Source organism: Paralichthys olivaceus, chromosome 13 (genome assembly GCF_024713975.1).
Source record: "Paralichthys olivaceus isolate ysfri-2021 chromosome 13, ASM2471397v2, whole genome shotgun sequence".
NCBI classification, from domain to species: Eukaryota; Metazoa; Chordata; class Actinopteri; order Pleuronectiformes; family Paralichthyidae; genus Paralichthys; species Paralichthys olivaceus.
The window spans coordinates 23652924-23666118 of record NC_091105.1 but is presented as its reverse complement, the minus strand read 5'-3'; the positions used below and the strand labels follow the sequence as shown (position 1 = coordinate 23666118).

Sequence of the window (13195 nt, the reverse complement as noted above, 5' to 3'; positions counted from 1 at the left end):
ATATTGTACGATTACAATGAAAAAAAATGATTACAGTAGCAGTGGTGGTAATATGTAACAATGCTACAATAATAAACATGTTAATATTAATGTCATGGAATTATGACTAATAGTAATAACAAGAGTGGATGTCAGGCAGGGCCATGGTAGTAGTGGGAACCACGATCCAATACAGGGAGCAGCCATGATCCATGAGAACCTGCTGGATGAGAGAGCACAGACACTCCAGGGAAGAAGTTTAGTTAGTAACATGCATTAATTAGACATTCATCTCCAATAAACACCACACCCATCTCTGTGAACATATCATGAGATCAGCCTGTCGCCTGCGTGTGAGAGTGTGGAGAATCTTGTTCAGTTATTCTTTAGTACAGGCTTTGTGTAATCTTTTGACACATCAACATCACATTATCATAAGTATCAGGACTTTGAAAAGATTAAGCAAGAAACCGTACTTTCTGAAGAAAGAGAAAAAATAGCCTCTTTTGCGTAAGAGGAAATGTTTGGTAGTGATCAAATATATATCTTTATGATATTGAAAGGAGATTTCATAGTTCATTGTTCAAGAAACAATGAGATTGATGATCTGCACCTAGAAGGAAGGAAACACTGGTGCTCCTTGCAGCTAATTTCCTAAAAAAAAGTTTTCTTGTTAAATTATGACTTCATTCTTGTCATTTATGATTTATTCTCATAGTATTACGAATTCATTTTTGTAATATTCCAACTTCATTCACAAAACATTAAATTATTCTCGAAATCTAATTTTTCAATATGACCCTAATAGCCCATTCTAATCACCAGTTACTCGAATTACTTCCTCTTCTATCACCAGATATGCTCTAACATTTCTTCCATTGCCTTTCATCACGTCTAATCTAGTGATCCTCAATGACTTAAGAGTCTACGCCTGCAGACAAACACACAGACTGTCAACCACAAATAGTGACCAACATGCACCATGTCAGTAGAAAGAGCAGGCACCTGCCCCTTTACGCACAGACCGCCACGACCAGAGCTAACCTGAGATTAACTCAGATGAAAAACCCTGGGATGACTCACAGAGTGCAGAGAGCAGGGTGATGAAGCTCATTCTGTTTCCATAATCAGTTTCATTTAGTCAGTGTGGTCCCACTGGAGCAGCTGCAGCATAGTGGTGGATCTCAAAGACAATTAAACACACACATAAGATTCTGCACTGCAATTATAACAAATTGGGCAATTATCACCCTTCTCCAAAGCTACAGGGCTATGAATGTAGCCCCCACTATTTAATAAATAGAAAATCAAGAAAGATCAATGGAGGGGAAGAGAAAGAAGAAGAGAAAGAGAAAAAAGGGAGTAGGACTGCAGCTCTATGAAACAGAAATACTGTTATTATGACATTTTATTCCCATCATGTCTCACAAGATGTTATTACAGCTACAGCTAATTACAAGACATTTTTATCTTCATGTGGTGTGTGTGTGTGGTTTCACCTGACAACTGCACAGATCCCACATCCTGTCAACAGCTGCATTTTCTTTTGATCCAGCATCTGCACCCCCTCGTCTTTTCTCTGCTAAGTCTTCAAATGAAGGGTATCTAAACCTGTATTCCTCTGTAACCTGCAACACCAACTGACGTAGATTATTTCACCGTGTATTGTTTTGTCCTTAAACTGCAAGAATGTCATTACCACCTCTGTGCATCATGCAGACATTTTTTCATCACACTCTCAAGGGTCACAAGCCTCGTGGTTGAAGGTAGCTCGATAGTCCTCTACCTTCACTCATATTTCTTGCATTATTGCTGCAGAACACATATTAGTTTTTTTTTCTAAAAGTACAAACCTTGAAATATCAGGGTTTTATTGAGGTATTGCTATCGTCATCCCTTCGGGCTCAGGTGCACTTCCACCAAGGCTCTCAGACACACTCCTGTTCGGGCTTTACAAATCAAACAGTCTGCACCGCTGTCCTTGGCACATCCTGGGGAAATTGATTCAGGAGGGAAGTAATGTCACGCTCACACACATGCACACACACAAGCACACAGAAACTCCATATACATGCAAATACGTAGCCACCATAACCCATCACACACGCAGACTGACAGAGAAGTTGATCTGTGTGCATCTTCTATCAGTTGCTCCTCTCACTTTAGGAAAAGTCTGATTGTGTCTGTCCTCTCGACCCCCAACCACCCACCCATCCAAGAGTAATAATGGATTCAATCTGAGTCTGTCTGACTGTATCACTGGTGGGAGCAGCAGTGTAGTAAGAAATACTTATAGTTCAATTTACCTTCATCAAAATCGTTTTCAATGATCTGCAGGAAAAATATTCTCAATTCACCACAGGATTTGATCCAACAACTAATTTCCCCTCATGTACCCTGCGGGATGAACTGCCTTATTTGCAGTTCATAGAGTTTTATGAGTAAGATGAAAAAATGTGTGATATGAATTTGTTTGAGACTCTTAAAGCCTGATTGCTAGGAAAGCATTGATGTCACTGACTGTAAATCCCTTAAGCAGCTGAGAACAGCCAGGCTTTTGCCAGGTGTTATATATAGTTACAGTTTATAGGGGCAACAGAGTCTTCCTGGATGTACAGATTAGTGAAATTACCGAGGAGTGAGTCAGCCCTGCTACTTGCATTTCGAAAGTCCTAAAATGCAGGCTTAAATGATCAAAGTGTTTTCTTCTCGTTACGATCCAAACAAAACTGCCAAGGTGCATCATCTCACTTCTCGGCTGTTGAGAACAAAAAACGCTTTCCTGCCTTTTAGGCCATTTTAAAAGGACGCGAGCTGCAGTTTCAATCACTTAATATTAGTAGATCCTATTGGTGCCTGTGGAGGTTGGAGAGCTGGAGGCTTCCTACAAGCTGACAGGCTTTATGTTGGGGTTTCAGTCTGAGCCAGTATTTAATCTGATATTTAATAAACTGCGACATTATGACTTAAGTAATCGCAATATAAGACAGGCACGAGAAATATACTCACCTTAACCCTAACCCCATGTTTTCAGATAATGAAATTAGATTTTAGCCACGCTGGCAGGGAGACAATGGGGATGTAAGTCAGCTGGTTGGTCGTCACTTTGGTCCAGACTGATCATCGATGTCATATCAAACTGTGTAGAGACATTCATGGCTCCTAGAGGATGAATCTTAAAGACTCTGTTGATCACACACTTTTCCACTCGTGGAAATGTTGCATGCATTCTCCTGAAGGTATAGACTGTATATAACACCCCTTTTTCACTGGTCAAAAAAACTATTAACATCTGGCTTGTGTCTGCAATGGGAAAGGATTCAATTGGTATTCACTTTCAAGTCAAATGGCTGTGCTACAGACTCCAGCTCTAATTTGGCAAACAGCGAGGTGCCACAGTTTTAGACACTGAACATGACGCAAACCTCCACTGGAATACTTTTTGGCAGGTTTGCCTGTATTTCAAAAACCTGCATATAGATGCCAATTTTGAGAATTTTGAGAATAGGGAAGTTTATCCAATATATCTTTTATTTTATTCCTTGCACTTTTAGTGGTGCAAGGTCAGCACAGAAGTCTTGATCTTAATAAGACAAAGTAATACCCATTAGAATTAAAGTATTCATTTAGAAATGAACATGCCAGAATGGTTAATAATACAAAAAACATTAGGAAAGACAGATATATATACCCTGACTCCTCTCAGATATAGGTTTTCTAATTGTTGTATTAACAGCCATAACTGTTTGACATTACCTGCATTCTGCATCAGATCTGCAGGTGATAATTAGCTCTGCCATGATCCATTATATGAGAAATTATTTCTGGAGATGATCATACACGTTGGTAAGATGCAGAGTGTGTGTGTGTGTGTATGTGTGTGTGTGTGTGTATCTGGGTAGGGGGTGGGCAAGAAGAAATATAAAATCTTCCCCCACAGTTTAAAGCAAAGCGAAAGTAACAGATGGTGATGTGCAACAACATGGAACGCCTGCTTAGTAACAGTTTTATATCGGCAATACAAAGCAGACTGGAGATGACGCTTGTGCTGCCAGCTTCAATAAGTTTCCTATTAGACACGCTGTCTGCTATGTTTGTGTACAGAACACACAACAATACACACATGGAAGCACATACACCATGTAGTTCCTATTCCTGTCAGCTCTTCATTAATAAGCCTGGTATCTTTCCGTTATTTCCATGTTCGTCCTCCACTTGTCTTTGTTCACAACAGATGAAAAAGGAACCAATTAACTTTATTTCAGCTTTACCAAGATCAGAAAACATCTGATGTTTTGATTTAATTATTAATTAACGGATTACCAACAGTAGCATTAATTATCAAGTACACATCTCAAGCTTTGATGATTGAAAACATATTCCCAATGTGCCTTTTATCTTTCTGCATGATGACTCACAAATTTTAATCTTGTTGACAAAAAGAAGTAATAAACACTGCTGGACACTGGACTTGAAGAGAGCATATAGCCTTCATGGCCTTCCACTGATGATCGGAACTGCCATCGGTCCTCAGCTGTGTGCCGAGCAGGCCCTGGGCCTTCCTTAAATCCATCATCACAATCACAGGGTAATGAAACATCAAGCCAAGAGAAGACTGTGGAAGGGCAGGACATTTATGTCTTGCTCCATAGGAGTTACAGTAACACACACACACACACATAGAAAGCCTTGACCTTGGCTAAATCCTAAAGTACATTTTGATCCTCCTCCCAATTACTTCTCTTAATTCTCCCAAACATGGAAAAGATTGACTGCTGTCCTTTAGTGAGAAGGGGGTTTGCCTCTCTTGATATATACTAAAATATCACCTGTTATTATTGTGCACTAATCTACTGATTTTAATACTATGCTACTTTGCTGCTGCTGTGGTGCTCTGGAAAAGGCTTTAAAGGAGCAGGGCTAAACAATAAGAGACTGATGTAATCAGCCTCACAGAATAAATATTATTTCAAATGACCTCATCAGAAATACTAGCAGTAATACAAGGATTTTTCATGTGAGCATGACCATGTTGCTGATGTGCTTTTGTGCCACTCCTATTCTAATATTGTATGTTGTTGTATGTAGATTCAAAGGCTCTTTGGTATTCACAGATCGTTTTTGATTAATTTAAGCCTCTTCAACGATACTTTTTCTGAGAATTTTTCTTTTCTTTTTTTTTGCTTTTTTTACTCTGAGATTCCTTTTAGTTAATGTAATGCAGGCGACAGGCACTAGCTACAGTCTGTTTTTTATGTTCAAACTAATTAGTTTTGAGTTCCCATATGTATGATACTTCTGTCTGTCTACACATATTTAACTGGGGGAAATTCATTTCAAATCACCCCTTTGTGAATGGATCACATACAGTAAGTTTGATTGATTACTTGTCACTGAAATACATATACGTATAATATGTATGTATATAGATATATTATATACAGGTAATTTATACATATTATATATATATATATATATATATATATAAATTACATGTAATTACAGAAAGCTTAATGAAGAAAATTCTGCCATGGTGTCTTTCCAAACACAATCATGAAGATTCGTCACAAAATAATAAAGGTTGTTTCACATTGTTTCACTGCCCTCAAAATAAAATTATCTTTTTATCAAAATGCTGAAATAAACTGTATTGTAACTGTATTGCGAGATGACAAAAGCATTGACTTTTTAGAGCTGGAACCAACTTGTATCAAATGACTCTTCATCCTTTAAACTGAAATCAATGCCACTAAGTGAGTGCTCTCTGTTGAATTCCTGCTACTGCGTCCCTGAGAGGGCTGTTTACTGCACCAGTGACCGCAAGCAGGCAGAGGGTTGGCAACGACTTCACTCTGCCCCAGTGGAATAGATCAGACTTGATAAAATGGAGGCTTATGCAGGTCGTCAAGTTTCAGGAAAGGAGACAAAGGTTATACATCAGGTCGGTAGGTCTATGTGAACTGTATTCTCAAAAGGCACTGGTACGCATCTATTATGTCTGCATTTATTCTGTCAAATAGGCAAAAAGTTAGAGCAGAAAATGTGTATCTGTCAGTGTGATACATCCATACTGTTTTGATAATACATATGTTGCCATCAATTAAATGTGAAATACCTGACATTTTCTTAGGGAAATCTATTGCAGCCAGAAAAATAAAATCCTTTGTGGAAAAAAAATGCATTCAGCATGTCATCGCTGAATGTTGTTGCCATGCCTGTCAAACAGTTTCAGATATTGTGTCAGTCACTGGTACCAACCCCCCTTTACCCCGTCAGGCTTACACGTTTTATCCCATCAGTGAGACACATTGTGAGACCCTTGTTCTGCACATTAAAAAATCAAGACAGTGAGTTATGTATTTCTTGTTTAATACACTCTGATTTATAACCACACATTTGAAGTCGTCTTGTTGCAACACCACAATTACACTCTTTCTAAATAAAAAATATATATGCAGCGGGAGTTACTGTCAGACAGATTTGACCACAACAAGTATAGCTGGAGGGTGGACGATAGTGTGGCACCTTCTAGGACTGTGAACCACTGCAGAATCCTGGTTTGGTGAGGGGACCATGTCAATGCACAGTGAGATATCGTATTCAGGCGGTCCTGTACAGTCGCTTACATTCTCATTGTCACTTCCACATAGATCAACTCGTTATTGCACTGAGCTACATGAGGCGAACGGCCAGACGGGCTTGGGGGAAGTGAGCTTCAGCACCCCGGACAGCTCCTCGTGCAGCTGCGTCACCCAGCGTCAGTGAAGTGTGTCAGTGGATCGACTCGTTCAGGCTGTGCTCACTGGGGGAACTCCGGCTCATGTTTGACAGGCTCGCCATCAGGGATTTCACTTTGTGTGCGTAATAGTTCCGTAGGTTGACCGAGGGCACCTCTTTTATCCCCTCGTCGAAATCACAGCTCCTCATCGCGATCTCCAGCTGCTTTTGTCTCTTGTAGAACAGGGAGAATTTATTGAAAATAAGCGTAATCGGAAGCACAACTACTAAGATCCCAGCCAGGATGCACGCCGAGGCGGTCAGCTTGCCCGCAATGGACACTGGCACCACGTCTCCGTACCCAACGGTGGTCATGCTGACGGTGGCCCACCACCAGCACGCCGGGATAGTGGAGAGATCCTCGCTGTCCTCTTTCTCCACCGTGTAGGCCATGACGGAGAAAAACGAAACTCCGACTGCCAGGTAGAGAAGCAACAGGCCCACCTCTTTGTAGCTGTTCCTGAGGGTGGCCCCCAGGGAGCGCAGCCCTGTGGAGTGACGGGCCAGTTTCAAGATGCGGAAAATCCTCATGAGCCTCAGCACTTGCGCAACGCGCCCCAGGTTGGCGAGCGCCGGGCTGCTCTCCACCACCAGGTTTATTAGGAGAGTCAGGTAAAACGGAAGTATGGACACCAAGTCTATAACGTTTAACGGGTGCTCGAAGAAGTGTAGAAGATCTGGCGTCACGACGAACCTGGCGACCAGCTCCAGAGTGAACCAGCCGATGCCAAAGTGCTCCACAATCTCGAAACGCGGGTCCTCCGTGGGTTGCCCCTCGCTGTCCAACAGGCTGAACTCACTCATGCTGTTCATGCACATGGTGGCGATGGAGCCAAGCACCACCAGGATGGAGAGGATGCTGATGATGCGGCTGGGCACGGAGTAGCCGGGGTTATCTAGCATTAACCAGATGCGCCTCCGTGCGCTCCCGAGCAGCTGTTTGTCGAACTTGGTGGCGTCGTTGTAAAACTCCAACAGCTCGTCAAAAGAAGAGGTGGTGCTGCCCTCATCGCTCCGGTCGTCCCAGTCCTCTCGCTCCTGGACTATTTTCCTACAGTGGTAGGCGCTGCTGCAGCAGGAGTCAATGAAGAACTCGTTGATGCCCCAGTACTCTATCTCCTGGCTGAAGGAGAAGATGCACAGCTCGGCCATGACATGCAGCCGCCCCGTGTTGTAAAAATTTAACACGTACGGAAAGAGAGCCGGGTTTCTGTCGAAGTAAAACTCCTTCTCTGTGTCGTCGTAGTCGTCGCACAGCTCCAGTATGGACTCTTTGGACTGACAGTGGAGCAGACGCGCAAGCCTCGTCTCGGGGAACCGAGAGAGAGTGTCGGACAGGAGACGCTTCTTGAAGCCGCCCACGTTGATGCGGATGGCGGCGCTGTCATCCATGTGAGCCCCGCAGCGCGGTTCCCCCAGGACGTGACCTGTCATGTCTGAAGAGAGGGACTCATAAAGAAGCACGACGCACAGAAAGAGAGGAGACCCAATCACACTAACAGAGAGAGACAAGACAAAGAGAAAGATATACAGTAGATCTTATTGTTTTAGATTATACCACAGATGGTATTAAAAGTGAAACAGAAATTGTGCCCATTTTTGTTGGACCACAATTTCCCTGAAATTCCAAACAGTAAGAAGAAGGGCAGATATTTGTTTTCGTTGAAACAAAGACACATGCAACTTACTTTACAGCGCTGCTGTTTCTCTGAATCCTCCTACAAGACTCCTCTGCGTTTCTACTCCGGTGATGGCATATTGCAGTTTGGGTGGAGGGAATGAGGCAAGTTGTGTAATAAAGGCAGAGACATGTGTCCCCCAGACAGACGCGTCTGTGCGTCAGGTTGATTGTCTCAGCTTCAGCAGCGGAGAGGGAAGCCTGTTCACACTCAGCACGATGTCGAATATGATGTTTCCTCCACAAATAAAATCAAACTGATGTCCCTCCCTCTAATATATCTGGCTTGTTGAAGCAAGGTACCACAGGTTTCCACATCTTCACAGGTAAGAGCTGTATGATCTGATACACGCCCTGGCTGACGCTTTTGTTTGTGCGAGGGAATTCCTCCCCCCCCCCCCCCCCCACCACCCCCCATTCTTTCTCTCCATCCTATCTATCCGCCTCTCTCTCTCTCTCTCTCCATCTATCTGTTGCTGCGCAGCAACACGTAGCTCTCCCTCTGCACCGCCCTCGAGAAGTGATCTCAGCATCGCATGGTGCCGAGGGGCGAGGCGCAGCTCCTGGAGGAGAGGGAGTCTCCAAGTAACCATCACACGAAAAAAACACATCCAGACAGGAGCAGAGGAGGATTCTACTGGCAGAAAAATCAAGTTGAAACAAAAATATGATACAGCTCCAGTAATAAGCTTTATCTTCAGTGCAGCAAGCTTGATATGTCGGCCTATATTGTAGTGATGTCATGGGGAATCCAACGAACTGAAAGGCATAGTTATTATAAAAAACACAAGAAGGTGCATGTACCATAAGATATTATAACTGCAGTAATTTAGTATTGCATCATAAAGTGCAAGGGCTCACAAGACTGGCCAAAATCAATACATATATACATAAAGACACATAGGACATATTCTAGATATTTGTTCCATATTCCATATTGGTCAAGCACCTGTTGTATCTTTCATTCAACCCCGTCCTGCTTGACACCATACATCCTGAGATTCTTTCACAGACACTGGAACAGCAGGGATTCAAGGAACAGGCTGGTTTAAGTCATACTTATCAGATGGATTACAATTTGATATTGTTAACAACGACTCCTCGATGCACACAGTGGTTAGTCATGGAGTTCTACTGCTATAGGCCTAGACTGATGGAGGAATTCCCATCATGCACTGAGCACTCCTGCCTCTCTCTCTCCCTCTCTCTGCACCCCCTATTTATTTTAATACATCTCAATAACTTTGTTTTTTCCCTCTCTTTTGATTCTTATCATTATCATCGTTATTATAAACTCCAAACACCCACCTTGAAAACGACTGCCTCGCACAGAATTACCCTTAAAGAAATTCTGAAGTCTCTAAACCCGAGCACAGATACCATCACAGATACTTAACAGATCTCAAGAGCTACGGAAGATATATGACACATAATGTCATTAGAAATTAGAATTTAGCTCTACTGTGTCTCACAAAAATTGTTGTCTAAATGCTGCTGTTGTTTTTATATATAGATGTCTTCAGTTACATCTGTGGACTGATGCTCTCATGTAAATGTCACAATCGATTGTTGAGTCTAGGGTCATAGATCAAACACTTTGGCCTCACATGCAGCCGTGGATCAATAGAATTAGCCATATGGCATTTAACCCAAGCCGATATCCCCTCACTGTTGTTTACCAATCCTCACTGCAGAGCATGTAGGGAGATATCAGGTTAGATCCTGTATGAGCTTTCAACACTGACCATCACCACCACCTCCATTATATTTTATCAATTAAGTGGCGGTATTATTACCAGCCCTGTCTAGCAGAACATAAAGCCATTGTTAAAGCTGCAGCCAAGCGGAGCAGACTTGCTGTTACTGATTAAGTGCTGCAGGTTTTGTTTCACACGTCCCAATGTGTCTACTGAAGGTGACACTGGCTGCAACAAAAAAGCTGCCCTGCTTCCATCTTAACATTTTACTGCATGTAGTTATAATGACCTACTGATACAGCTGTAGCCCAGTCCAATAGATGGTACGTAACCTTGAGGTTTATTGTTTATGAAAATACCATACAAGAAATAGGTAGTCTTTGTCTAGACTAGACCCCTGCACTAACTGTCTCTCTTTATATTGTATACAATATGTTTTACTTCAACCCTTTCAGGGTTTTGTGCATATTTGTGTCTCTATTTCTTGAGTACAATGGTTCAGCTCTTAGTATGATGCAGATGAATTGTTGTCATGGCTCAGATTGCCTCGATTCACTGGGGAAAACATTAGTGCCTTCTTGTTAATGCTGTTTGAGCCATCGAAAAAAACACATGTGACCCAATTTTAGTATTAACACAAAGTGATAAGTAGCCATGATAGAGTGTACGGCTCTGCCTCTTCATATTGTTGAATGAGAAGATTTAAAGTGAAGACTTTAATAGCAGTTATTGCTCCCTCTGGCTGCACTGCTGTGATCATTTCAATCTCTCCACTCACTGATGTCATTTATTGGCCACCCTCTTCAAGACAACAGCTTTGGCTCATTTGAAAATACATTTCATATCATTGGAAGCAATTCCATGCTTGCTGTTTGGAGCTATATAACCACAGGCTTTACGCAAATAGGATCACTCCTAGATTTTTACCCTCAAGAAGCCAGCACACTGATACATCACCACTCATTTTTCTCTCCCAGCTATCGGAGAAAACTAGGCCTAAGCATGGACTGCACCTGTGCAGATTAGTTCTTTGAAACTGTATTCACATGCACTATATCCTCTTTCCGAACTCCTTTAGGGCTTTGATACCTCTTCCAGTGGTCCCTGTGTGATGGTATTATATATCTCATACGCCTCTACAGATCCTCTACACACTCACAAGGCAGCTTTCTAGGATTTGGGAAGCTTAGCGACAGCCTTGAAAGCAAACAGCCACACTGCTGAATGCAGTATTGTGAAATTTCATAGTTTCCTATTAATGCCCCTCACTTGTGAGATCAATCTCTGGCTGTGTGGGAATGTTGTGCTACAATTATAATCCCATTTAGTATTTCATATCCTCATCCTGCAGGGACTTATTGTAAAGCTCATGATCGCTGTGATTCCTTTTTTTTGTGATCCGTACGATTCAGATTATTTCTCATCATATATCCTTTCAATGTGTAGCGATGCCATATAATCATGTAGGCAACAACACGCTGGTGCTATGGCACAAACAGCTCTCAAGATTATATGACAGTGACGCTTTGGCCTTTACCTGCAGGAGAAATGCATTTGTTTTTGTGGAGGGTATCTGATTTGGGTGAAAATAATGGGTGTCGTCTGCAAGTCCATCAGGACTGTCCTGAATAGTATTTCTGACAGCAGAGACACACACACACACACACACACACACACACACCTTATTGACAGGGAGGAGGCTTAATGTTTGTAACGGTGAGCACCATCAGGATTACTGAGGTGATTTGTAATGAAGTATTTGTGCTAACCACACTGTCATCTGAAGATTATTCACTTTCTGCTTTCCACTGAACCGAGCAGCTTTTGATTCATTCTTCTCCCACATGGTTGAGTTTAATGTGCTGCTTTGTGGAGGAGGGAAGATTTCTCATAGCTTTGATTCTTCCTCAAGTCTCCTCAGATCTGCTCTCTTATTGATAGCATGGCTTGCTCAATACATTAATGTAGTAATACTCCTATACTATATTATGATATATACATTAGATATTTTTTAGACATTTTACTAGTATAGCTTTTCTAGGTAGTTTAATCCCACCAAGGGGCGGGACGCAAGATAATGTTTCTCTAAAATTAGGTTTTTTTTCATTTTTCATTTGATCCTTTTACCTCTTTATGTTAACTTTTAAAACCATAATCAGACCATTCAAAGGGAAATGTCTCTTTGCTGGAACAGAAGTCTGATTTGAAGCTACTTGACGACTGTCTTCTTATCTTTGCTTCCTCAGTCACATGCACAGATCCCACTATCTCAAGGCTCCACCAGCACATTCACTCTTTTCATTCAATCACAGCCTCACATGCTTGCATTGAGTGAACGACCTGTAAGCTGTTAAAGTTTCAAATGTTCTCTCTTTTTCTCCTGTCATTCAACTGTCAGTTCAGTACCACTTTAAATCACTGACCCCCCCTACACTCCTGCACCACCCCATTTCTGTATCCAGGCTCATCTGCTTTGAACCATCCAATCAGAAGCCTTTCATAAGACGTCCCATCTTCGTGCTCCATTCGTCATTATCACCACCTGTTGCCATGCTCCGGGAGGAAGTCTCCTACATATACAAAGCACCTTATTCATAGTACTGCTTCCATGGCGTTCCAATTCCCTCCGGGGTCTTTGTGCCAACATCTATTCCTTTGATAGCAATACATTTAATTTCATTATACTTATTTTCATTATACTTATTTTCTTTTGATACTATATTACTGCCCCAAGCTAAATATAGTGGGGGCTACAAGTTTATTCGTTCAGAAAATATTGATTTCATAAACTCATCACATCACGTCTTTGTTAAATACCCATTTTGAAAGTAAGTACAAAGTTGTAGAGTTGTACAATGGAGCGGAAAGCAGAAGCCCTAAGTACTGAAAGTGGTGGCAGCTGATCATGGAGTGTGATTACAACTAGATTACTTGATGCACAATATGCCTACTCACACATTCTACCACTACTGACAATAACCCCTCAATTCATTTGTCATTGCTGCTCTCTTCATTTCTATCAGACATTTTCTTATGTAGCAATACTTTAAACATTGACACACAA

The 13195-nt window shown here is 41.8% G+C and overlaps 1 protein-coding gene across 2 annotated transcripts; it reads right to left on the bottom strand.

The window, feature by feature from the left end:
* Positions 1 to 5936: 5936 nt before the first annotated feature.
* Positions 5937 to 8787, bottom strand: LOC109632105 (potassium voltage-gated channel subfamily S member 2). Of its 2 annotated transcripts, none has more exons than XM_069537725.1 (2): positions 8445 to 8787; positions 5937 to 8192 (listed from the first exon to the last, which is right to left on the bottom strand). In XM_069537725.1, the coding sequence occupies exon 2, from the start codon at positions 8188 to 8190 to the stop codon at positions 6751 to 6753; it is 1440 nt and encodes a 479-aa protein (XP_069393826.1). In that variant the 5' UTR covers positions 8191 to 8192; positions 8445 to 8787; the 3' UTR covers positions 5937 to 6750. The 2 variants fall into 2 exon arrangements, with proteins under 2 accessions (XP_069393826.1, XP_019946793.1); XM_020091234.2 differs by having other exon boundaries at positions 5944 to 8251; positions 8445 to 8784.
* Between the last annotated feature and the right edge of the window lie 4408 nt (positions 8788 to 13195).

Coding starts and splice junctions, on each gene's coding strand:
- LOC109632105 (XM_069537725.1), bottom strand. CDS start 8,190: ATGACAGGTCACGTCCTGGGGGAACCGCGCTGCGGGGCTCACATGGAT.